The following is a 26,933-nucleotide window of genomic DNA, read 5'->3' on the forward strand; positions in this document are numbered from 1 at the left end:
TTCCTCCCGCTGCAGGCTCAAGAGAGACTCCTGGCCAGAAGCACTCAGCCACACACAGGCTGCTAAATTTCTGACCCATAGAAACTGTGAGAGAGTAAAAATGTAGTGTTTTAAGACATTAAATTTTGGGGTAATTCATTATGCAGCAAGATAAATAACAAGAACTTTGCTTTCTTTCATTGACTGGAGGACAAACACATTAACAAATTTATTAACAAGTAACAAGATTTCACCTTATATTAAAAATGACACAATGTTCATATTCATAGCTCTAGTATATGCTTTTGGACTTCATTTTATTTAATTTATTTTTTAAGATTTTATTTATTTATTTGACAGAGAGAGCACAAGCAGGTGGAGAAGTAGACAGAAGTAGACTCCCCACTGAGCAGGGTGCCTAATGCGGGGCTTGATGCTAGGATCCTGAGATCATGACCTGAGCTGAAGGCAGTCACTTAACCGACTGAGCCACCCAGGTGTCCCCTGGACTTCATTTTAGACATGAAACTATGAAATAGGCTTTTTATGAGGGATTCTTTAATTATGTAAATCATCATATATTGCTGGCAGATTACCATAAACCGTATATTTTTAGGATGTAATGGGACTATAAAACTGACAGACTATATTATGCTTTTCAGTTATGCAAAACAATACTTACAGGAGAAACTTACCTTGGATCAGTACAAAGTCTGGCTTGTATAGAGGCTTTTATGAACAAGTGAGTAGGCAGTTAAAGTCCTTTTTTGTGGTTTTCAGAGATCAAATTTTAATTATTTAAATGTCCTTTCAAATGTCAAAGATTTTAAAAATCATTATGTGTGAAAATGTGTCATTAAAGAAGTATAAAAAAATTCATTCCCTAATTGAGGGGAAAATGCTGCTTCAACAGGCATTTATTTTCAAAGCTGAACTACAGTGAACAAAACATGGATATGTTGATTATTTTTTATGATTTTATGTAGTCCACTTTTACAATAAAATGCCATTTAAGTGTTTTTACGCTTTTATATACCAAGGATTTCAGATTCCTTAAAAATCTCTTGGAATACATTTTTACAAATAAAATAAAGCTACTTAAAAAAAAAGTTCATGGTCCAAATGCACGGTGTATTCTAGAAAACCTCAAGCAGAGAATTTAAAGTGATTTCAAGTTGGTAGAGCCAGGTGGCTACAAAAACAAAAGGATATCTTCTCTAAACATGTTACTATTTGAATCTTTAAGACCTAAATCTTCATTGCCTCTATTTCCCACAGAGTTCCTGCTCCATTTATTTGACCCTCTGTAATGGAAGTACTAGTGTTGTTTCTACTCGATCTTGCCATTTCCTCTCCCAGTCTGTTTTAAACCATTCAAACCCACTCCAAATTTTTGCCCCATCACTATAAATGGCAATTTCATCCTCCTCCCTTGCTCAAGCTAGAAATCGTGGGATCATCTCTGACTCCTCTTTCTTCATACCTCATATCTTATCCTTCAGAAAAACCTTGTTAGCTCACTTTCAGATCATAATCCAGAATCTGTCCACTCCTCACACTTTCTTTCCATTGCTACCACCCTGGTCTGAGCCACTAGCATCTTGCTAGCCTAGTTTACAGGAATAGCTTCCTCATTCACTGGTGGTCCTGCTTCCACTACAAAGTATCTCCAGTGATTCTTTTGAAATGTAAATAATCCTATTACTCTTCTGCTCAAAATCACTCCCCATTTCACTGAGAGTAAAAGTCCTTACAATGGGCAATCGGGCGTTACATCATCTAACTGCCCTTGTCCCATTCCCGGCATCCTACCCTATTAACTCACTTGGCTCCAGCCACACCGGCCAACTTTAATAGATAGCATTCGTCTCTATGTCCGGATCTTACCGCCCTCCTCTCTCTGTCCCAGCTCCTGTGGTAGTGTTCGGCACCTAGTTATTTTATTTCTAAGGGAATGAATCATCCGATTTTTATTTTCTGCGTAAAATACATACCCCAAATAGTGGATAACTTTCAAGGCCACTGCCTGGCAACGCTCGAACAGTTAGTGGTCATTAACTATTTGCTAAACGAACAAACGCACTCCGGCATACGTTCGTTCATTTGGCCGCTTCTCATTTTAGTTAAAACTCTTGGAGTGGCTTCGGCTCAACGCCTGAATGGCCCCATCTCGCAGGCTCTACGGTTACTGGTTCCCGCAGCCCAGAGGCAGTTTTCTCCCCTTCCCTGCGCTGGGTAAACTGCGTGGGAGAAGGATGGAATGTCTGGATTGAGGCAAAGGTGCTTCCCAGGTACTCCAGGTCTAGACTGTACTAAGGCGAACGAAGCCAGTAGGCTTCCAAGCGGCTGGGTTCACTTCCGCGCCGTTAAGAGGAGAACCGAGTACACTTTAAATCGGAATCTACCCCAATCCCCCAGCTAACACCCGCTCCCGGTGACATCACCACCGCTCCGAACTCCTTATTGGAAGAGCTCAGTCGCTCAGTTCTCGCGATGACTCCTGTTCCAGGTCCCCTACCTTCCCTCCCATCGCCCCGACCCGGTAGTCAACAGACCACGTTGCGAGCCACGGAGAGAGACACCGTGGAACTAGACCAGCTCCGGTACTCGTCTAGACGGCTGCGACTCTTCTTAGACTGTCCCAGGCACGAGGTTTGGCTCCCAGGCGTCCTGTCTGCCAGACCCGCGGTAGCGCGCGACTCTTCACAGCTCGGCTCCGCCACTTTGCGAGGGCAGCCGGGCGATTCGTACCAATTCTCGTCCTTTGCTATCGCGAGAATTTGGCGGTTGTGATACCGATTTCCGGTCGCTTAGGTCTCCATGGAGACAGCACTTTCACCATTCTTTTTGGTTACCTGTAGCTCACCGGACTCCACGTGGTTCGGCAATTACCCAGATAATGTTTGTGGGAGTCAGCCAGAAAGGTGTAGATGGGAGTGAAGCAGCGGTCAAAAGGGAAGCAGCCAGTGGGATTTAGGAGTACAATTTGCTAAGTATCTTCGGCCACTGGAGTAGTGTTGTACGGTGGGGACGGGTTATTCACCTATTGGGGAGGCCCATTTCATTGAGACAAACTAACCCGTTGAGCACGCATAAGCACCGAACCAATTTATGTGTAGTCTTGAGGGTTCCACGGTCAAATCCTGCTGTGAACTTACCACTCACCGGAGAATAGTCTGCCTAGTTATCTGTCTCTATCCCTTCTTAAGTTTGTGTATTGGTCACTTTCCTAAGAAGTGATCCCCAATTATTACCCTACATCTAATCGTGTCACTTTTCAAATTTTTCCCTTGTCTTGCCATTCTAGCGGTGTCCATTTTTATTACCATTTTTGGTTAAGTGGTTTTTCACATTCCGTCGCTGTATCTATCTCTTACTTTGCAGATAGACCATAGGTTCTTCAGTGTCAGGACTAGCTTGTCACTTAGATACGAAATATACATACCAGGTAGTGCACTTTTCTGTTGTGAAAGGTATACATCGCTGACAGTGTTAATTTATTTGTTTGTTTATTTATCAAATATTTATTAAGCACTGAATATATACCACGTACCGTTTTAGGAATTGAGAATTAAAAACAGTGGATAAAACAGATTAAAGTTGCCGCCTGCATGGAGTTTATTACTAGGGGAGACAGACAATATACAAATAAGTTATTGCAATTTTAGGTAGTAGTAGTACTACGAAGAAAAAGTGATGCAAACGATCTGTGGCATTTAGGATAGGTAGAGTGGTCATGGAAGGCTTTTCATAGGAGGTGCTATTTGAAAAGAGACCTGAAAGATGGGGAAAAGGTCTTGCGAAGATCTGGTGGAACAAGCATTAACAGGCAGAGGTAGGAGGAAGGGCAAAGTGCTTTAGATGGTGAAGAGAAGTTTGATTTGAGATGAAATGCAGAGGACTGCAGGACCCAGATTACTTGGGGCCTTGAGGGCCAAGGTCTCAAGTTGGATTTTATTCTAAGTGTAACTGGAAGCCCTTGGAAAATTTTAAGCAAGAGAGTAATTAGATTTGGTTAGAGTTTTGAAAAGATTGCTCTGATGGCTGTGAAAAGAGGGGACTCCTCAGACACAAGGGAGAGCAGAGAAGACCAGTTGTGAGGCTGTTGGAGGAGTCCAGATGCCAAGGGTTCATTCAGCTTCTGCTGGGGTATTTCCAGGGTTGGGAAATTCTCTGTTTACCAGGCAGTCCATGCCATCATTGGACCAGAGATTTCTTCCTTTGCATTGAGCTGGGGTCTGCCTCCCTGAGACTTGCACGGACTTTTTCAAATTCTATAGCAAGACAGAACACATCTCCTCTTCTTCTGACAGTCCTCCGACAACAGTAGCTCTTCTTCTTCTTTTTTTTTTTTTTAAGATTTTATTTATTTATTTGACAGAGATAGAAACAGCCAGCGAGAGAGGGAACACAAGCAGGTGGAGTGGGAGAGGAAGAAGCAGGCTCATATCAGGAGCCTGATGTGGGGCTCGATCTCACAACGCCAGGATCACGCCCTGAGCCAAAGGCAGAGCTTAACCGCTGTGCCACCCAGGCGCCCCAACAGTAGCTCTTCTGTAGCTCTTGTCCTGTCCTCTTTTCTCCAGGCCAAACACCTTTGGTTAACTTGGAAGGCACTGAGGTTAGTTGGGCTCAGTTTACTTTTGGAAAAACCATGCTGGTTTGTTATTGTTATTGTTATTACTAAAATGTAAGTTGGCTGTATTTTAAAATACAAAGACTGGGCCATAAAAGATAAGAATAACTTTAGACAATAATTAACTCTTGTTGAGCTTAAAAAAGGTTTTTCTTTTTTGAAGCAGAAATTCTTAGACCAGTGGTTCTCCACCTGAGGCCACTTTGCTCTCCAGGAGACATTTGCAATGTCTGGAGGTATTCTGTGGTTGTCATAACTTGTGGGGGAGGGGATGCTACTGGCATCTAATGGGCAGAGGCCAGGAACGTGTTAAACATCCTACAATGCATAGAACGACGCTGCATAGCAAAAACTTGTCTGCTCCCAAATGCCAGTAATGCTGAAGTTCAGAAATCCTGATTTAGACAGTGCTTTAAACTCTTCTTTTTCGCAGTGACTGCTATTAATTCTATTTAAAATGGGTGTAAAGAAGAAGAAAGAAATGCAAGTAACTGCACTGACCATCTGCCATCAAGACCTTGAAACTTTGAGATGTAAGTGATTTCTGAGTTAATTTGTTTGTTTCTTTTCTAGGTTGCCGAGTATTGCTATCTTGGAAACTCACTATCACATAATGTTCAAACTCTTGCTGTTTAATTTTTCCTTGTTCTTTACATTCAGTTTTGCATGTAAAATGGTTTCCTAAAAATTCTGTCTTCAGACTAAGTTCTGCCTGCTTTTTTTTTTTTTTTTGGTTTATAAATACTTAGATTTTTCATAATGCATAACAAAGGCAAACTCATATGCATACATTGTTAAAGCCTTAAGGAAATTGTGTGTGTGTTTCTAGCTTTGGCTGATGTGGAAGGAAAGAATCTAGCTTCTTTGCTGTTACATTGTGTACAGCTCACAGATGGAGTGTCACAAATCCGTTATGTTAAACAGGTAAGACTGCCTTGATAACTCATGGATACATCTTGAAGATTATCATGCTATTATGGACTTTTAAAATTAACTGACAGTTTTTGGCTCCCAATTATTTAATGTCAATGTATCATTAAAGAATAGTTTTTTTTTTTTTCTTTTCTGATGGTTGTATAATCTCATTTTATTCAGAGAATTGGTAGAAGCCATATTTAGGCCTCCACCGCCATTGGAGCTGTAAAGAAATAGGACAGTGAGCCAATTATGTATACCTTTTTTGTGGAGATAAATTTTAAAGAATTGTTTCTATTCGAATCCTTAAAACTTTTTAGCAGACACATTAAAAAGTTAATTTAAAATGTAAAGACTGTCCTTACCAGTATTTCAGTATTAGAATTTACCATTTGAACTTGCATAATTTTTTGGGAAAGCAATTAAATATATTATTGGTTTTTCAATAGTGCTACAGAATTCCTATACCTTAAGCCATTAACAAATCTAATTCTTAATAGAGGTGGGTCTGGAGGATAAACTGGGAGTTGGGGATATGGGTTAAAAAGGTTAATAAATACTAAAATAGTTGTTTAAATCGGTATCCTTAACAATGTAGTGTAGACAATATAACACATTATAATTGAGACGTAAAAGAGTATTTGAAACTATGTTACTTTGCTATACATACTTGATATATAGAAAAAATTACTATGACTTTGAATTTTTTGGATTGTAGATTGTGCCTTTACTGGAAAAGGCAGATAAAAATGGCGCATGTGATCCCGCTATTCGAAGTTGTTTGGATATTTTAGCAGGCATTTATCTTTCTTTGAGTGTAAAGAATCCCTTGAAGAAAGTCTTGGCAAGGTAAGGAAAAAAAAGGAAAGGAAATTAAGCATTATAAATATTCAGTTTGACCAAAAGTAACCAGTATTTTAAGTTCTCGTGGTTTGGTAAAACTGAATTGAAATATGCCACTAACAATTTCATTTATATGGTCTCTGCTTTGTTTACTTAGGACAACTTGTTAAAAGTGTAGAACGGCTTTTTAGGTCACAGGCCTTAATGAAACAGGCTATGGGCTGTACTTTGCTGACTCCTGGTTTAGTCCATTTACATTAATGCAATAATTGGTTAAGTTTAATCTGTCATGTTGCTATTTGTTTTTCCTCTGTTTTCCCATTTGTTCTTAGTTTAAACATATTTTCAATTACACAGGTAATACAGGAATATATGCTTGATGTAAAGACTTCAAGCAATATAGAAGTGAACAAAGTAAGAAGTGAGCCTTCTGTTTCACTCTCCTGGCTTAGCTTACTTTTTTTAGTAAAGGTCATCACTTAACATTTTGGTATCTATCTCTTTAGACCTTTTCTTTGGGTTTAGTGTGTGTATTGTATTTTATTTTAGTTTTGATTTTTTACATAAATGGAACTATACTTATTGCTCTGTAGCTTGTTTTTTCTCTAAAGAATGTATTAGAGATACTTTCATGTCGGCATAGTTCTTATTCTTTTTTAATTATGTGAAAAAACACACGACATAAAATTTGCCATCTTAACCATTTTTGAGTGTTAAGTATTTATTTGCGTTGTTGTGCAGTGGATCTCAGAGTTTTTTCATCTTGCAAAACTGAAACTCTATAAACATTAAATAAATCCGCATTTCTTCCTCCCCCTAGCCCCTGGCTACCACAATTCTACTTTCTGTTTCTATGAATTTGATTACTTTAGTTACCTCATATAGGTGGAATATTTGTATTTATCTTTCTTTTGATTGGCTTATTTTATTTAGCATAATGTTCTCAGGGTTCATCCATGTGGTAGCATGTGGCAGGATTTTTGTCCTTTTTAAGGCTGAATTATATTCCGTTGTCCATATGTGCCACATTGTATCCATTCATTCATCTGTTGATAGACATCTGGGTTGCTTCCTCCTCTTGGCTACTGTGAACAGTGCTGCTATGAACATGGGTATGTAAATATCTCTTTGAGATCCTGCTTTCAGTTCTTTTGGATATGTACCCAGAAGTGGGATTACTGGATCATATGGTAATTCTATTTTTAATTTCCTGAGCAACCTCCATATTGTTTTTTCATAGCATCTGCACTATTTTATGTTCCCACCAAAAGTCCTTATATTTTCTTACAGCTATAAATATTCCATAATACAGATATACCAAAATTTTTATGGACTGTGTTACATATTATTTAATCACTTTTCCATCGATATTTAGTTTGTTTTGTTTTCATTATTCCAACAATGATGCAGTAATGTTCTTAATTACGTATATAATTGTTATGTGTATTTCCCTGAGGTGAATTCCTGTAAGTGAAATTTCTTGTCCAAAATCATTGCTAAACTGTACTCCCCCAAAGCTATTCCAGTTTATACTCCTACTAACAGTGAATGAGAGTGCCAGTGTCTTCATATATTTCTAACAGTGGATAATATCAATCTTTAAACCATTTAAAATCTAATGGGTAAAAAAATAATATCATGTTTTACTTTTCCTTTCCTAGATTCCTACTAGAGATTGAACATTTTTTAATATGCAGAGTTTGACTGTTTGTGATTATATATCTTTTGTATGTTTCCTTGTTAGAATGTCCTTTCTTTTTCTTATTTAAGTAAATTTATTTAATGTGTCAAAAAGCAAATGATCAGATACTGGCCAGTTCTAGGGTTTTGGGGAAGTAGTCAACAATGTCATCAAAGATCTTGATGTTTTCCATTTTTCTCCCATGTGTTGGCCGTATCTTCCCTCAGAATTACAAGGGGGCTGTAGGAGTTACAGACACTTTATACAAACATGACAGCATCCAGAAAAAAAGAAAAGGAAATTTCCTCTTTTCCATCTCTTTTTATTGGAGAGAAAAGACATTTTGCAGAAGGTCCCAGGAAACTTTCTGTTACTTTTTGTTGTCAAGAGTGGGTCGTATACCCTCTTTCTGGTTATAAGAATGGCTGCGAAGCAAGACTCTCAAACCTTTAGCCTCTGTAGTGGGAGGTGGGTTTTGTCAATAAGGAAGGGCATGGTTATAAGAGCTTTATCTAGATTATGTACCAAATATTCCTTTGTTTTATTACTTGTGTTTAAACTTTCTTTATGGTGTGTTTGCTTTATAAAAATTACAAGATTTTTTTTAGTAATCACACCCACTAATAGTTTTCTTTGTATAGATTTCTGAGTTTCATGCCTTTCTTGTGTATGCTTTCTCTACTATATGATTGTATAATATTACTTGCTGGTTTTTTCTTAAAATACTTCATCTGGAATTAAGCTTTGAGTGGAGTGTAAGTTAGAGATACAATTTAGGGGTGCCTGAGTGACTCAGTCATTAAGCGTCTGCCTTCAGCTCAGGGCGTGATCCTGGCGTTTCGGGATTGAGCCCCACATCAGGCTCCTCCACTTGGAGCCTGCTTCTTCCTCTCCCACTCCCCCTGCTTGTGTTCCCTCTCTCGCTGGCTATCTCTCTCTCTGTCAAATGAATAAATAAAATCTTAAAAAAAAAAAAAAGAGATACAATTTAGTTTTCTTTTCCATAATGGGGAGCCACTTATCCCCAAAGTTTTGAATAGTTCATCTTTCCCATGTATTTAGAGTGCCATTTTTTTATGTTCTGTGTTCCTGTATAAACATAGATTTAATTTTAGACTTAGGTCTATTTGTTTACTCACCAGCATCACACGTTTATTTACCATAGTTTGATAATGTAGTTTAATTATGTGCTGGAGCAAGTCACCCCTCTGGTGACTTTTCTTTTTCAGACTCTTCCTATTTCTATATTCTTTTTCTTCCAGAAGAGCGTTTGAACTGTTCAGTAAATTAAAAAAAAAAAAAAAACAAAACAAAACGCTTTCTGGTTTTGATTTAGATTAATTGAAGTAACATTGACAGTAGTTGAATTTATCTATTAAGTAAATTTTTATTGACCACCTACTATATGTCAAGTAAGTATTCTAGTCATGGAGGATATAGTGAAGTTACATTCTAAGACCAAGATTGAAAATAGTCAAAATAAATTAGGATATATAATATCCTAATATATTATAAATTGGGATTAGAGGAAATGAATGCTATGGAGAAAAATAAAGCAGTGAGGAGGGGTGGGAGCACCAAGGATGAGATGAAGGTTACAATTTAAAATCCAGAGGTCACCTCAGATGTCTTTGCTCAAATGTCTTTGATAAGGTGATATTTGAGATTGACCTGAGAGGGATGAGAGAGTGATTATTGGGTCTATTTGAGGGAAGCGTGTCAGGTGGAGGAAATAGCAAGAGCGAAGGCTTTGGTATATCATTGCAACAAGGAAGGCCATGTAGATAGAGCTAAGTGAACACAGATTAAGATAAGACTAGAGAGATATTGGTGGCGCTGGAGTGTAGAGTCCTGTTAGTCACTGTCAGCCCTATGGCAACTAATTTGAGGGGGATGTTGTTGGACGATTTTTGTCAGAAGACTAACATAGTGTTTTTATAATATCGCTCTGTCTACTCTATTGAGGAGGGAAGCAAGATGGAAGCTAGGAGTTCCAATGATTGTGGCATGAAGTTAATATTTTCTGGCTGTATTTTCAAAGTGTAGTTCAGTATTCCTTCGTTTGTATGATTCCCTCCCTACTCCATATATCCACTTGCTACACATTGTCAGATATTTAATACTTGGTTCTTTTTCTAGCTCACTAAATGGCCTACCTGAATGTTTTCTAACTGAGGCTATACAAAGTTTTACTTCTCGTCTTCAGGAAGAATTGAATACTACTGATCTATATGCTTATAGGAAAGTAACTGACAATATAGCTTCCTGTATGGAGAACTTTGACTTGGGTAAGCCAGCTGTTGTGTAGTATTTTTTCTGTCATTACATCATTGTTTTTAAATGATGTTAATTTTGGTCCTGGGGCTCCTTACCAGTGTTAATTTTTTTTATCCCCCCCAGGTAAAGCAGGAGTTAATAATCTTCTTAAAAATGGTAAGTCCTGTTATTTTATTTTATTCTGAGGGGGTAACTGTTTGTATGAGTCGTTTTGGAACTGATTTTTTTTTCACTTTCTTGGCAATGGGTAGAGTCTTGCAGGTTACTAAGGTACATCATGCCCCTTCCTTTTAAATTTCTGCTTCTATACCGTAATATCATTATAGGTAACACTAACAAAATATTTTTTTACACTGACATTAATGTTTACAGTTTTAGGTTCTGCTTTGTCATTATGTATTCTTTTTGTTTCAGTGCTTCATTTTCTGCAGAAGAGTTTAATTGAGATCTCAGAAGAAAATAGGCAAGTAGTATGTGTTTGCATGCTTGTGTGTCTGTACACTTGACATTGTGTGTTGTCTTTGTACAAAGCAAATTTAAAAAAAGGTTCCAGAATGTGCATCATTCCATCCCTCTCTGTTAATATTAGCCTGATCATTGAAATTTATTCTTTAGAGGTTTGATATTTAATTTAAAAAAATCAAATAAATTCTAGGAGAATATGAGAATGAACTCCTTCCTTCCTGAGTGTTCCTTACTTATAGCATCCTGTTCTTATTTTATGAAGGAAATATTTATTAACTGTCTGAGGATATTAATGGTAGTTCTTTTTTTTTTTTTTTTTTATAGTTTCTTATCTTTACATAGTCCTATTTCTTCTAAGTTGCTTTTTTTCTGTTTGATGATTTCAGTCATTGTGTTCGTTGCTAGAAGCTTTCATCAGAAGTCTGGTGATTTTTGGCCGAGCGTTCATATATAAGGATGGGACGCTGAGAGTTGATTTGAATCTGTGCATATGGGTGGGGTTGATTGCAGGTTTTATTGTAGGCTAGTTTAGCTGGGCTATTTCTTTGGAAAACCTCTGATACCAATATCGTTAGGTCTTTTTGCATGGGTAATAGATTCACCATGGAATCAAACTGTTGGCTTAATATTCGGGTTGCTGAGGGAGTGAAGAAAGCTGAGGTTGTGGCATTTGGCATTCATTGTTCATATATTTACCTAATTCTCCTATTTGCAATATGGTGTTCCTGTCTTACCTGTGCATGTTATTTTACCTTCTCTAGAGGTAAGCCAGTTGTAGCCAGTAACCAGTCTTCCTATTTTCTGCTGTGTTGAGAATAGACTGATGGGGGGTGACAAGGATAGAAGCTGGGACACCAGTTAGGAGGCCATCGCAGTAATCCGGGGGGGGTGAGAGTGACTCAGGCCAGGAGTAGCAGTGGAGGTGGTCTGATTCTGGATATATTTTTAAGATAGGACCAATAGGATTTTCTTACAGATCGGGTAGGAAAGAGAGAAGTCAAGGATGATGACAGAGTTTTCGTAGGGCAGAGATCCCAGCAGGTGGAGCAGGTTTGGAGTTGAAGATGAGTTCATGTAGCTTGAGATGTCTGTTAGACATAGATATTGAGTAGAAAGTTGAATGTACAAGTCTGGGATTAGCAAAAGAGGTTCAGGTTGGAGATACAAATTTGGGAACTGTCAGCATATAGATTATAATTTAAAGTTTATGAGCTAGATGAGATCAGCATCAAGAGAACAAAGTAGCTGGACCAATGAGGGAGAGTAAAGACTGAGTTGTGGAGAGCGGTAACATAAAGAGGTTGGGGAGAAGAGGATGAATTAGCCAAGGTGTCTAGGAAGGAGGGATGGTGAAGTAGGAGAAAATGGAGGAGAGTCTGGTGTCTTGGAAGCCAAGTAAAGAAAGTGGATCAAGGTTGAGGGAGACTTCAAGTTTAGAAATTGTGGCATTCTTCGGACGCCTGAGTGGCTCAGTCAGTTAAGTGTCTTCTTTCGGCTCAGGTCATGATCCCAGGGTCCTGGAATCAAGTCCCACATCAGGCTCTCTGCTAAGTGGGGAGCCTGCTTCTCCCTCTGCCGCTCCCCTTGCTTGTGCTTTCTCTCTCTGACAAATAAATAAATAAAATCTTTAAAAAAAAAAAAAGAAATTATGGCATTCATTCTTGTTATTTTTACTCTGTTATTTTTACTCTAAAAAAAGAGAAGTGAGATTAGTCACTAGCTGAGAAGGAGGAAAATGTTAAGGTAAGAGTGTTGAAAGTTTGCAGTTAATGTCCCCATAGTTGGAATATTTATGGGAATGGAAGAGTAAGGTGTATACATGTCTACTATAATCTGGAACGAATTTTGGCCCTTTGATTGAGGGATGTTTCTTTTGCAGAGGGATAGAAATGGGGACATTATTATGTGACTTTTTTTTTGTAATAATGTCTTTTCTTCATTATAGAAAATTTGCTGGAAATCATATAGTTCAAACGCAGTTAATGAATGACTTGTTGGTAGGCACTAGAGTTTCAGTGATGTTAGTGCAGAAAATACAAGACTTTCAGAGAATTCATTTGAAGACTTCCAGTTCTCCCACATGGCAAAGTATGTGTGGATTGCTGAGTATTTTCACCAAGTTCTTAAGCGATGGTAAGTGTAAAACCATAAAAATGATGATTATAATTGAGCGTCATTCAGCTTTTGATAATAATGGTATGAAATGTTCGATACTCAGCTGAGATGTAGGACTTCTTCTCCCCCAGCCCCTTAAAACATGAATAAGCCCTGGATTATGAGGTTTTAATGCTTTTTCTTTCAAATATACCAGTTCTATAAGGGGTAATGTTAAAGGACTTTTTTAAATGTGTGTGTGTGCATTGTAAAGAAGAAAACCTAACTGTCTTAGTGTTGAAAAGCCACAGACTTTAAATGGCAAAAGAAAATTCTTGATAAGAGGAGATTTCCAAATTTGAATGGAAGATCTGGAAAGGTGACTGTAACCCATACATTTCTCCTTAGCAGCAGGCATTATCCTCAAGTAATGACGGTAGTCCTTTTGGGGGGTGGTCATTGTTCCCCCTTATATCTCTCATATATTGCTTCTATCCATATGAACTGTGTACTGGGAAGCCAAATAGTTAATGAGAGGAAGTCTCTTTTCATAAAAGTATTTCAAATAATAAAATACAGTGAAATGGTAGAATATCACCGTTTTGTAACCCGATGAATTGATGGAGGCATTAAGCATCAGCAACTGCTAACTACGGAACTGACAACCAGACAACATGTGTCCCTTAGAGTCTTGCTTTTACTGCCTGTACTCTTCCCAAAGTGACTGAACTTGAGACTGATCTCTAGGTCACCTGCCAATTTACAGGAATTACAGAAGACGGAGGAGTGTGTTGAACTGCATTAGGACTAAGCAAACCCACATCCAGATTGTGGGAAACTGCAGATCAAAGGCCAGAGCTCTTGAATAGAGAAATTGTAATGAAATGAAAAGGATGGAGAGGGCACCTGTAGATTAAAAGGCACTTAAAATATGTATCAGATTTTTAAAAAAATAGGATTAAACTACACTATCTACGGATGCACATTTGATTAATAAGACTTTAAAAATCAGGAAGCCATTACTTTGGAAGTCACGAAAATGCTTACTCAGGGTGAGAAGGGGGTGTGGTTGGGATGAAGCACATGGATGAGCCTTCTGGGCTGGGTGCCTCAGTTCAATTTCTCACCTTGGATGCTGGGTACAAGGGTGTTCACCTTCAAATAATTCATTAGGCTGTACCCTTGTTTTAGGTGTTTTCCTGTATCAGTGTGTTATCTTACAGTAAGATTAACAAAAAAAATGATACTTAACATGTAAGTATTTACAAAAAGTTAATTTCCTTTTTACCCTTTACCTCGCGTTCTCTGTGGTCATGAATGCATGAATATTAACTTATTAAAAAATTATTGGGATCGGTTTAGAGCTTTTGTTTGTAAAGAGCAGTAACTGACTCTGGTTTTGCTAGGCTAATGGGAAAAAAATAGTACCTCGTTGTTTATATGTTTTGAAACCTGGTAACTAGCTATCTTGTCCAGATTTATTTATTTATTTATTTGTTTATTTATTTATTTAGGCTAAGATCTCAGGGAGTTATTAAAAGGAAAGGAAAGTTACTTTGAGACAAAATTTATAGACATCTTCCCAGAGAATATTTGCTTCTTAAAAGAAGACTTTGTTATTCTTAAAAAAAAAAAAAAAAAAAAAAAAAGACTGGTGAAATACAGGGAAGACCTGATTTTAATACGAGGCAGCCTCTTTTCTGAACAGTTGATGGTGTCTGTCTAGTGCCGTTCTTCCCCAGGGTTTTAAAGCTTCACGTATCAGTCAAGTGTTTGGCTGCAGGTAACAGAAAACCAAATTTCAGGGACTTCAGCATATGTCCCTTCCCTCGCCCCCACATCACAGAAGTTTAGAGGCAAGTGATCCCGAACTGCTGTATGTGGTCTAGGACCCAAACATTTCTGCCTTTCCGCCCGGCTGTCCGAAAGCATGTTGGCTTTCACACCCATGTTTGTTGCCTCATGGTTGCCATTTGACCGCTGTAGCTCCACACATTATGTCTGTAGGTAAGGCAGGAAGGAAGGCCAGTTGCATCTTTACCTTTAATCAGGAAAAACAAAAGTACCCAAGTACCTGCTTATGTTCCATTGGCCTGAACCCTCATGGCTACCTTTAGTTGCAAGGAGGATTGGGGAAGCAAAGTACCCTGCCTTTGGCTGAGCACATGGATGCCCCAGTCAAAGTCACAGTTCTGTTAGCAGGGAAAAAGTGCAGAATGGAGGTTTCTTAGGTAGTTTATGGTAGGTATTTATGATTCTTAGTCCAGGTTGAATAATTCACTGTATTTGGTAAACTCTCTCACAAAACAGAGGCTAATAGAAGACAAGGAGAAGATAGCAAGCCCAGATTAGTCACGTTGGGTGTAGTGCCAGTGATAGCAAAGTTTGCAGTTAGCACTGATGCAGGCTCTTTACATAAGCCCTGAAATCACGTTAAGACAAAGTAGTACATGTGGGGGTTGGGATGGAGAGGCATCAGTGTAGGGGAGACAAGTGGTATTGCTGCTAGATGTGCTGGGGGGAGAGGAAGAGAGAGTGGGGGTTAGAGGAGAGAGGAAAGAATCATGTTTATTAAGTATTTATGTGCTGGGCATAAAAACCTTATATGCATTTAAACCTTATAATAACTGTAAGATAGGAGTTATATTTTCTCATTTTGCAGAAGAGAAAGCTGGGTCCCTGGGAGGTTAAATAACTTGCCCAAAGTCTACTCAACCTAGGAAGTGGTCGTGCTAGAAATGGCACCTCGGACTATCTGACCCTGTACCATGTACTTTTTCCGCTGGATCACAATACCCATCGTCATTTAACACATGCTCTCTACTTTTTTTGCCAAATAGATGACCTCTTACAGACCATTCAGAGTACATCTGGACTAGCTGTTATTCTTTTTATTAAGGCTATGTTTCATCCACCTGAAAAGATTCCTGATTTGGTGAGTGCATCTCCTTTGTAGAATTGTACTTCATTGATAATTAGACACATGTTTTAAAAATTCTTTTAAAGAAGTGAATTAAAAAATTTCTTTCTGCATAGTCAGAATCTTTCTGGTGATCTGTTTCTCTTACAATAAGGGACAGTCCAAAAATGCAAAAAAAGCAGAAAGAAGACAATAGCAGTCACCTATAAATCCATCTCACAAAGATAATCTCTATGAACATTTTTTTGGGGTATATCTTTCTAGTTTGTTTCTAGTGCTGTTTGTTCAGTTCCATCTCTCAGTATTATAAGAGATAAAATATTAAAAGTATTAAAAGTATGCAGAGATAAATGTATAGATACATGAAGTCACTGCTTTTTGATAAATATGTCCTTTTTATTAAGAATGACACAGAGATGCCTGGGTGGCTCAGTCGCTTAAGCGTCCAACTCTTGATTTCAGCTCAGGTCTTGATCTCAGATTTGTGAGTTCAAGCCCTGTGTTAGGCTCCATGCTGAGCCTAACTTAAAAAAAAAAAAAAAGAATAACCCAAATGTTGTTCTTTATTTTTATTTCATTTGTTCATTTACAATAGATTTATTTATTTGAGAGAGAGCAAGCATGAGCAGGAGGAGCAGAGGGAGATGGAGAGAGAATCCCAAGCAGACTCTCTACTGAGTACGGAGCCCAATGCAGGGCTGGATCTCACGACCCTGAGATTGTGACCTGAGCCGAAACCAGGAGTTGGATGCTCAACTGACCATGCCACCCAGGCATCCCCCAAATATTGTACTTTAGATGGGACGCATGTTAGAATCAATTTTTTGGTGTATTTGGTCAGATGGAAAGTATAATTGATAATTTGGGCTATAATTCTTGTATTCAGTACTAGCAGGTTTTTTCTTCCTTACTGTATTATCTGGAAACTTATTTTAGCTATTTACCTGACTTTTTGCAAAATAGATGTGTACTCTTCTAGGAGATCACACAAGGTATTTATTACTGGATAAAATTTAGCAATTTGATTTCTAAGATCACCTCTAAAAAGCGTTAGTTAAGCTCATCCACCTGCAGGTGGCGATATGTTTTGCTGTACCAGTACCTTCCAACCAGCAAAATGGTCCATGTACTTTGATTTAATTTTTTTCCCTTTTGATATAATTTTGAACACTTGTGGCTTCTCATCTTTAGGTTCAGTTATTTTTCCTAGGATGTTTCAAGGGAAAGGGAATTTTGGATTTACATTTTGAAATATCTGAAAAATTTTAGAGGCTTTATAACAAGTTAGGTCTGTTATGTTTTTCCAGATTAGTAGTTTGCTTCTCCGTTCAGTGGACTGCACCAGCATCCCCGACTGGTTTTTGAACTGCTGCAGGAGCCTTTGTGGTACTGATGTCTCGCAGTCAACTCTCTTATTCCTGTGTCAGGGGACACTCACCATGTTGGACTGGCAGAATGGGAATATGGGCCTGAGTGGGGAGGCCCTGCTCTTGAATATTGTGCATGTTTTGTTTACCTTGAGTTCACAGTGAGTTTTCATACTGTTGTCTCCTATTTTGTTTTGCTTGTCAGACATTTCAAAGATGGCAACTGAAGTAGCATACTTAGTAATTCCATGAAAAGTGCTCAGGATAATCCTGAATTAAAAGGAAGATAACAGGGACGCCTGGGTGGCTCAGTCGGTTAAGCATGTGCTTTCGGCTTGGGTCATGATCCCAGGGTCCTGGGATTGAGTCCCACATCGGGCTCCTTGCTCATTGGGAAGCCTCCTTCTCCCTCTGCCTGCCACTCCCCCTGCTTGTGTACACTCTCTCTCTGTCAAATAAGTAAATAAAATCTTAAAAAAAAAAAAAAAAGGGAAGATAACCTGTAGGCAATGAAAAAAGTATGAAAGTAGAACAAGAAAAGATGAGATGATGAGTAGGGGGAGAGAGTTACAGATATTATTGGTGCAGGTGAACCTGTACTGAACATTTCTGATGTTAATGTTAACATTTAGTCTCTAATGCTGCATTTTAGTTTCTGAACAACGTCAATATAGGTAATTCAGTATGAGCCTCACATGTCTGATAAATAGGATAGGAAATCTAATGTGTTGAGTAGCTAAAGTGAAGTTAGAAAAGTAAATACTAAAACTTAAGAGTATATTGCTAATAAGCACCTGAGTCAAAACTGTAACAGTTCTTCTGACTTCATTGGATTGTGTTTTGTGGGGTTTTTTTGGTGTTTTTTTCATAATGCCTGAAAGTGATCATGTGCTTAAAACGTCAAACCATAGGTACAACTTAATAGTAATGAATATGTAGGTAAAGGAAGAAAAGTACAGGTTCTAAAATCATTTTTACATGTTTTTCAGCTTATGTATATGTGAAAACTGCATTTTTTGGAAGACTTTATTTATTTGAGAGAGAGAGAGAGAGAGACAGATAGCAAGAGAGTACAAGTGAGAAGGTAAGGGAGAAACTGACTCCCTGCTGAGCAAGGAGCTCGATGCAGGACTCCATTCCAGGACCTGGGATCATGACCCGAGCCGAAGGCAGACACTTAACTGACTGAGCCACCCAGGTGCCCTGAAAATTGTGCATATTTTAAAGGAATGTAAAAATTAATATTTTTGGGGTGGGGAGGGGTAGAGGAAGAGAGAATCTTTTTTGTTTTGTTTTGTTTTTAAAGATGTTATTTATTTATTGAACAGAGAGAGACACAGCGAGAGAGGGAACACCAGGAGGGGGAGTAGGAGAGGGAGAAGCAGGCTTCCCTCTGAGCAGGGAGCCCGATGCAGGGCTTGGTCTCAGGACCCTGCGATCATGACCTGAGCCGAAGGTAGACGCTTAACGACTGAGCCACCCAGGCACCCCAGAGAGAGAGAATCTTAAGCAGGCTCCACGCCCACTGCAGAGCCTGATGCAGAGCTTGATCTCAGGACCCTGAGATCATGACCTGAGCTGAAATCAAGATTTGGATGCTCAGTCGACTGAGCCACCCGGGCACCCCTCTCAGTATGTTTTAAAACACCTGTGAAACCATCATCAAAATCAAAATAATGAACATTTTCATCACTCCCAGAAGTTTTCTTGTGTCCCTTTTTGGAGTATTTCTATAAGATGAAAAGATTCATTTATAAATTTGAGATCTGTTTTGGCCTTGTTTGTAATTTTTTATCATTGTAAATTTAGTAATTATTGAATTTTCTGATCATTCTTTGTCTTTTATATTTTTAAACTCTAGATGATTATAAAATGAAATTTCTGTTACTAGTCAGTTTATAATAATGTGGTTCATTTTTCTTCAGGATCAAGGAATCAACTCTGGAATTGTTTCTGTCTAGAATTTTGGCATCCTGGACTAATTCGGCCATACATGTCCTTGAATCAAGTTCCCCAAGCCTAAAGGACAATCTGAATGGGAATTCAAGTATAGTTCGGAGACTTTTGGAATATGTCTATACCCACTGGGAACATCCACTGGATGCTTTGAGACACCAAACCAAAATTATATTCAGAAATATTCTCCAAATGCACCGGCTCGCTAAAGGAAAGTCAGACTCTGAAGCGCCAGGTTTGGCTGCCGATCGTTTCATCTGTGATCTGGCTGAAAGTCTTCTGCGGTTGGAATGGCACGTTAAAGGGAAGTATGCATGCCTTGGCTGTTTAGTAGATTACATAGGAATTGGACATATTTTGGCACTAGCTAAAACTATTCCATCACAAATCTTAGAGGTGATGGGAGACCAGTCCTTGGTACCTTATGCAAGTGACCTCTTAGAAACCATGTTCAGAAATCACAAGAGTCATTTGAAGTCCCAGGCTGTCGACAGTACTTGGATTGATGAGTGGCACGAGACTTGGGTTTCTCCTCTCCTTTTTATACTGTGTGAAGGAAATCTGGATCAAAAATCGTATGTGATCGATTATTACTTGCCAAAATTATTGAACTGTAGCCCTGAAAGCTTAAGCTACATGGTAAAGATTCTTCAAACTTCTGCTGATGCTAAAACTGGTAAGAAAAGGAATCATTCTTGTAGTAATTTCTTTTTTTTTTTTTTAAGATTTTATTTATTTATTTGACAGAGAGAGAGACAGCCAGGGAGAGAGGGAACACAAGCAGGGGGAGAGGGAGAGGAAGAAGCAGGCTCTCAGCAGAGGAGCCTGACGTGGGGCTTGATCCCAGATCGCCGGGATCACGCCCTGAGTCATAGGCAGACACTTAACGACTGCGCCACCCAGGCGCCCCTCTTTTAGTAATTTCTAATTAAGATGTTTAAGGGTAGGTAGCTAGGCAGATGTGGACCATATTCAAATTTAAATATTACCACTTCTGTAAACAGTAAAAGAGGGTATGAGCGATAGAGATTTCAGATTGAGACTAATGTTCCTGTCCAGAGCGGAGTAGAGTTTTTTTTGACTGAAGTCATTTCTACAAGCTGAGGATTGATTCCAGTTAATGATTATAAGGTTCTCTTTATTACTAGTTTTAATTCATTTTGCCAAGTTCTTATTTGTTAGGTTGTCAGACTGGAATAGAAGTTTGAGTGTTTTATACAAGTTGCTAATTCTAGTGATTGAAACAGTAATTAAGAATTGTTTTAGGCAACAATCAAGATAGGTAAACTGGCAGTAGCAAGTTTTTGTCTCTGGGGAAGAGACAAAAAAATATAGATGTGTGACCTCAAGAAACAACTGTCTGTAGTCATTTAGAATAGGGGTAAACATTCCACTGAAACTCAGTAACCCTGAAGGAATCACTGCATTAAAGCATAATTCAATAATTAATATATAAATGATGATCCTGACTTATCATGTGAATCTTAAAATTACTGTATTCTGTTTAACAAAGCAGGAATATGTACCCTGTATCACAGTTTAAGAATATTTACAGCAAGGGGTGGCTGGGTGGCTCAGTTGGTTAAGTATCCAACTCTTGATTTCAGCTCAGGTCATGAGCTCAGGGTCATGGGATCGAGCCCCACTTTGGGCTCTGTGCTGAGCGTGGAGCCTGCTTCAGATTCTCTCTGTTTCCCTCTGCCCCTCCCCCAACCTGTGTGTGCATGGGTGCTCTCTTTAAAAAAAAACTCAAAATAATTGAAAACCGTGAGATAGCTAGCTGGAAAAATCTGATTCCTATACACAAAAATAAAGGATTATTTGTAGTTTTTTCCCCATTATTTGTAGTCTTTAACAACAATTGTTCTTGCCTTTTTGAGAAACCATCTAAAGTTCAAGATTCATGAATCTGTTCTGAAGTAAGGCAGTCTCTATTTTTATATCCATGTTCCCTTTGAGCCAGGCTTCCCTGTTCTGTTAGTATGGCTGATGTCTTAGCCTCCTTGTATCCTTGTAATCCTCCTTTTACCTTTTTTACTAGGGAGAAACAGTAACTCCAAAATATGCAGAGAAGTTTAGTGTTTATTTTTAGAGAAATAATGATATTTAGCCACTAAAGTGTTTTTCCTAATTTTGGCTGAAAGTCAGTTTCGTTATCTTACTGTTTTAAATATTTCTCCGCCTGATATTTTTTTTCCTCTGAATCACTTCCTGGTTCATTTCTAAGTGCCAAGAAAAAGGTAAAAATAGCAAAAAATAATGATTTCTTTAAATTAACGTAAGGGGATTATATTTACTTGCAATTGTTGACACGAGAACTATCAAATCCTTTTCAATAATGATTATTTTATGATAGGAACTTTCTTTCATGTTAGAATTTAAAATATGATTTTTATTTCTTGAAATACAATGTTAGTTGCAAAATGAAAATTGTGGCAGTTGTTACATAGCACAGTAGTTGTCTGTGTTATTGTGCTTCTGAGACAACAATTTTTTCCATCCTTAGGGTCTTATAATAGCAGAGGGGCTCTGGGAGCTTTGATGGCATGTCTGCGAACAGCTAGAGCTCATGGACATCTTCAGTCTGCAACTGATGCCTGGAGGAATCTCGTGTCCAGTGCAAGAATAAAACAAGGCTTAATTCATCAGCACTGCCAAGTAAGTAAACAAAATAGCTGGGAATTTCATACATGCAGCAGGTCTCTGATTTATTTATTCAGTTAGCAGTCTAATATAGAGGCCCCTGTGTTGAGCCCAGCACTGTTTTAAGAGATCTGGAGGGAGGAGGAATTTGAAAGTGTAAAGTGTAGGGGCGCCTGGGTGGTTTTGGTTACGTGTCTGCCTTCGGCTCAGGTTATGCATGATCCCAGGGTCTCTGCTCATCAGGGAGTGTACTTCTCCCTCTGCCTCCGCCACTTCCCCTGCTTGTGCTTTCTCTCTCTCTCTCTCAAATAAATATATAAAATCTTAAAAAAAAAGAAAAGAAAAGTGTAGACCTTGCATTTGGGCTATTTAAATTTCAGTTGAAGGCATAAGAAAACCTGCATAAAACACCTGGAAGCTCTTAGAAAACAATACAGATACAAGTGCTCCTTTATGCACGAGGATTTGGCAGGCTGAGAACAGAGCAGGCAGTGGTTGATTAGGAATGTATGAGATGTTATTAAAGGAGAGGAAGCATTGGAGCAGCACACAAAATGGGAGAACACTAGAACTGATCAATGAAGTCAGTCAAGTCACAGGGTAGAAAATCAATGTACAGAAATCTGTTGCTTTCCTATACACTAATAATGAAGCAGCAGAAAGTGAAATTAAGAAAGCAATTCCATTTAGAGTTGCACCAAAACCAATAAAATATCTAGGAATAAATTTAACCAAAGAGATGAAAGACCTGTACTCCGAAAGCTATAAAACATCGATGAAAGGAATTCGGGACAATGCAAAGAAATGGAAAGACATTTCATGCTCTTGAGTTGGAAGAAAAAATATTGTTAAGATGTCTATACTACCCAAAGCACTCTACACATTTAATGCAGTCCCTATCAAAATACCAACGGCTTTTCTCACAGAACTAGAACAAACAATCCTAAAATTTGTATGGAGCCCACAAAAGACCCCAAATAGCCAAAGCAATCTTTTTTTTCTTTTAAAGATTTTATTTATTTCGGAGAGAGAGAGAGAGAGCAAGAGAGAGAGTGCACCAGCATGAGCGGGGGGTTGGGGGGGGTGGGGAGGAGGGGTGGGCAGAGGGAGAAGCAGACTCCCTGCTAAGCAGGGAGCCTGATATGGGGCTTGATCCCAGGACCCTGGAATCATGACCTGAGCTGAAGGCAGACACTTAACCAACTTAGCTACCCAGGTGCTCCTAACCAAAGCAATCTTGAAAAAGAAAAATAAAACTGGAGGTATCACAATTCTACATTTCAAGTTATATTACAGAGTGGTAGTAATTAAAACAGTATGGTGCTGGCATAAAAGTAGACACAGAGATCAATGGAATAGAACAGAAAACCGAGAAATAAACTCACAATTATATAATCAGTTAATCTTTGATAAAGGAGGGATGAATATACAATGGGAAAAAGACAGTGTCTTCAATAATGGTGCTGGGAAAACTGGACAGCCACATGCAAAAGAATGAAACTGGACCACTTTCTTTCACCATACACAAAAATAAAGTCAAAATGGATTAAAGACCTAAACCATAAAAATCCTCGAAGAGAGCATAGGCAGTAATCTCTCTGACATTAGCTGTAGCAACATTTTTCTAGATATGTCTCCTGAGGCAAGGGAAACAAAAGCAAAAATAAAATATTGGGACTACGTCAAAATAAAAAGCATCTGCACAGCAAAGGAAACAATCAAGAAAACTAAAAGGAAATCTACTGAATGGGAGAAGATGTTTGCAAAAGACATATCCAATAAAGGGTTAGTATCCAAAATATATGAAGAACTGATACACCTCAATACCCAAAGAACAAATAATCCAATTAATAAATGGGCAGAAGATATGAACAGACATTTCTCTAAGAAACACATCTAGGTGGCCAACGGACACATGAAAAGATGCTCAACATCACTCATCATCAGGGAAACGTAAATCAAAACTATAGTGAGATATCACCACATACCTGTCAGAATGGCTAAAATCAAAGCCATAAGAAACAAGTGTTGGCAAGGATGTGGAGAAAAAGGAGCCTTTGTGAGCTGTTGGTGGGAATGCAAACTACTGTAGCCACTGTGGAAAACAGTATGGAGGTTCCTCAAAAAATTAAAAATAGAACTACCCTATGATCCAGTAATCCCACTACTGGGTTTTTACCCAAAAAACCCAAAGCACTAATTCAAAGGGATACATGTAACATTATTTGCAATAGCTAAACTATGGAAGCAGCTGTAGTATTCATGGATACATGAGTGGATAAAGAAAAGGTGATACATATATACACATGCACACACATACCATGGAATATTACTCGGCCATAAAAAATAAAATCTTGCCATTTGCAACAACATGGATAGAGCTAGAGAGTATAATGCTAAGCAAAATAAGTCAGAGAAAGACAAATACCATGTGATCTCACTCATATATGGAATTTAAGAAACAAAACAAAGGAGCAAAGGAAAAAAACAATCACAAAGAAACAGACCCTTAACTATAGAGAACAGATGGTTACCAGAGGGGAGGTGGTTGGGCAGATGGAAGAAATAGGGGATAGGAATTAAAGAGTACACTTATTATGATGAAGAAAAAATAAATAAAATGATTTAAAAAAAACAAACACAAAACAAGTACCAAAATGGGAGAACACAAAACGAGGTCTGGAGGAGGATTCAGGATGTTGTTTGGCAGAAGTAGAGTGTTTGGTCCATTTTATGGAGGCCTCCGATGGTAGGCTGAAGACTTCAGATTTCATTCAGCTGGTAACTGGGAACCAGAGCCATTCTGCCTTCAGCAAGGAAGTAGAATTAATGGCAGCTGAGATGAGTTTCCAGTGTGAGAGCAAAAAGAAACCAGGAGCCTGATAGGTGTGCATGACAGTAATCTAAGAGTGAGCTGATGAGGTCCTGGGGTAAAGTAGAGAAAAAAGAATGAAGTTGAGCATTAGCATGAATTAAGAATCCATAAGATTATTGACTTACGAAATACCCAATTTACATATTTAATAAAATTATTTTTTACGCATTATAACCCCAGGATCTTTGGGACGAAGGAACCTTTCTGAAGTTTACATGGGTAAACTGAGGTTTACTGTTTTTCCCCCCTTTGGTAGCTTGTGTAAATAAACGTGTCAAGTAGTCTGTGATTTGCTTATTTCATTGAAAAATTAACATTTTATTGCTTGATGTGTTTTAGGTACGGATAGATACATTAGGCTTGCTTTGTGAAAGTAATCGAAGCACAGAAGTCGTTTCCATGGAAGAAATGCAGTGGATTCAATTCTTTATCACCTATAATCTTAACAATCAGTCCCCAGGAGTGCGACAACAGATTTGCTCTCTTCTTAAAAAGGTAGAATTTCTCATCAGAAAGTACAGGAAAGTGGAGAACGTTGCTCTGCAGATCATTTTTGAAAAGAGCTCTGATTTTGGGAGAGTGTGCGGATAATGGTCACGGCATCGGACTGCCACGTCCCTTCATGGCCCACCTGTGAACCATTCTGTGATTCCATAGAGTTTACGTTTGAGACTCAAGCCGAGGATATAAAGTCCTTTCATTTTGGTGTAAAATAAATCAAACTTGAGCTCTTTTCTTTGGAAAGAAAAAAAAACGTAGTGACGGATCTTTCAGGGTGAAAGGTATTTTAAGAAAACTTTGGTGAGAGGAGGAAAGATCCCCTTGTAGTTTGATCATTTAAGGGCCTCATGAAATGGTCATTGTTGACTGATTCAGCTCGACTTAACCATATGCCTCCTATATGGGATGAGGAATTGGGAGAGTATAGAAGTGAGTATATTTTTAGTTTCATGCCAACCTAAAGGAAATAGAACTACAATTTAATGACTGTGTATTCTGGTTTGCAGTGATATTTTGTTTTTGGTTTTAAAAATATGTGTTAATTTTCTGTCAGAGAGACACACCGTGAATATTAAGAGTTTAGAAACCAGTACTCTCCTTGCTTGAAGTTTTAGTCTAAAGAATCTAGAAAATTTGTCCTTTGCCTTTTTTTAGACTGACATTTAAGATTAATGTGGCTTACATATGCTTCATTTTTCTTTTTCTCAAAAGTTGTTCTGTAGGATACAGGAAAGTTCTCAGGTGCTTTATAAACTGGAACAAAGTAGAGCCAAACATGAGCCAGAGAATGAGTTAACCAAACAGCACCCTGCTGTTTCTTTACAGCAATATAAGGTAGGTGATCTATTTCTAGACATATGGGTATTTAAGAAACATGGAACAATCGTCAATAAACGTTAAAGGGACATACATGGAAGTCTCTTAGTGAGTAGTTGTTTCTCTGCTTTTTTCCTTCAAGTGGGTTTTACATATTCCTAGTGGTGCTTTGGCACTTCTCTTGAGGTACCCTGAGTCGTGGAGCCAGTGCTGGACTTGAGGCCTGTTACAGAATCACAGTGATGGGCTAACCTCCGTCCTTTACAGCTTAATGTGGGCCCCGTGAATTTAGTACTTTAACAACAAGGTAATTGCTGGCCTTGAACTCCTCCACCCCTCCCCAGGGTAGAAGGTTGCTGTCTCTGGGCCTGCTTCCTCTTTAGACTAATATGACTTACAGTGGCTTGACATTGGTGCCTCCTGGTCTGTGGGCCAGTTGTGGAGGTACCTGTCCATCCCATTTTGGAGGGAGCGCGAAGAGTACGGCTTGGTTTCAGGGCACTGTGTTAATGGGATGAATGGAACCCCAGATAAGAGCAGCACCAGCATGGGCCAGAGCTCAGCTTGACAACCTTCCATTTCTGTCCATCAGAACAGAATGAGTGTTTCACTGGTTCCTTACTCCAAATCTAGCCTCTTGGAAGCAGAGATCTTATTGTCTTCTAAGACCCAGATAGAAGACAGAGCTCATCTGTTGTATTTCACGTAAGGAAACAATTGTAATAAATTAATGATACATCGAAGCCATGAAACACACACTACCTACTCTAAGCATTAGTATGGGGGGCCCTTAGTTTTCAGTTTTATATTCAAAAGGTAAAAAATCATCTATAGAAGAATATTTCTATACCAAGGCTGAAGTTAGCTTCATCTTTGTAAAATCCCAACAGTGACAACCTAAACTTGAAGGACATGGGTTTAGTCCCATTTCTGCCACTGATTAGTTGGCTTACTTGATGAGTCTG

General features: G+C 38.5%; 1 protein-coding gene across 2 annotated transcripts in view; it reads left to right on the forward strand.

The window, feature by feature from the left end:
- Positions 1–390: 390 nt before the first annotated feature.
- The window catches only part of THADA (THADA armadillo repeat containing), a 316,084-nt gene continuing 289,541 nt past the window's right edge, over positions 391–26,933 (forward strand). The window contains exons 1-14 of one of the 2 annotated variants that reach the window (XM_040623526.1): positions 391–2,631; positions 5,049–5,148; positions 5,445–5,539; positions 6,249–6,379; positions 10,194–10,342; positions 10,455–10,487; positions 10,746–10,794; positions 12,742–12,929; positions 15,731–15,825; positions 17,118–17,338; positions 19,103–19,810; positions 21,614–21,791; positions 24,991–25,146; positions 25,864–25,986. In XM_040623526.1, coding sequence (XP_040479460.1) covers positions 5,073–5,148; positions 5,445–5,539; positions 6,249–6,379; positions 10,194–10,342; positions 10,455–10,487; positions 10,746–10,794; positions 12,742–12,929; positions 15,731–15,825; positions 17,118–17,338; positions 19,103–19,810; positions 21,614–21,791; positions 24,991–25,146; positions 25,864–25,986 — 2,202 coding nt within the window. In that variant the 5' untranslated portion in view covers positions 391–2,631; positions 5,049–5,072. Of the gene's footprint in view, positions 2,632–5,048; positions 5,149–5,444; positions 5,540–6,248; positions 6,380–10,193; positions 10,343–10,454; positions 10,488–10,745; positions 10,795–12,546; positions 12,930–15,730; positions 15,826–17,117; positions 17,339–19,102; positions 19,811–21,613; positions 21,792–24,990; positions 25,147–25,863; positions 25,987–26,933 lie in introns of those variants that run through there. The other variant, XM_008699809.2, reaches the window with a different exon arrangement.

The sequence above is a fragment of the Ursus maritimus genome, unplaced genomic scaffold (assembly GCF_017311325.1).
Source record: "Ursus maritimus isolate PB19 unplaced genomic scaffold, ASM1731132v1 scaffold_6, whole genome shotgun sequence".
NCBI classification, from domain to species: Eukaryota; Metazoa; Chordata; class Mammalia; order Carnivora; family Ursidae; genus Ursus; species Ursus maritimus.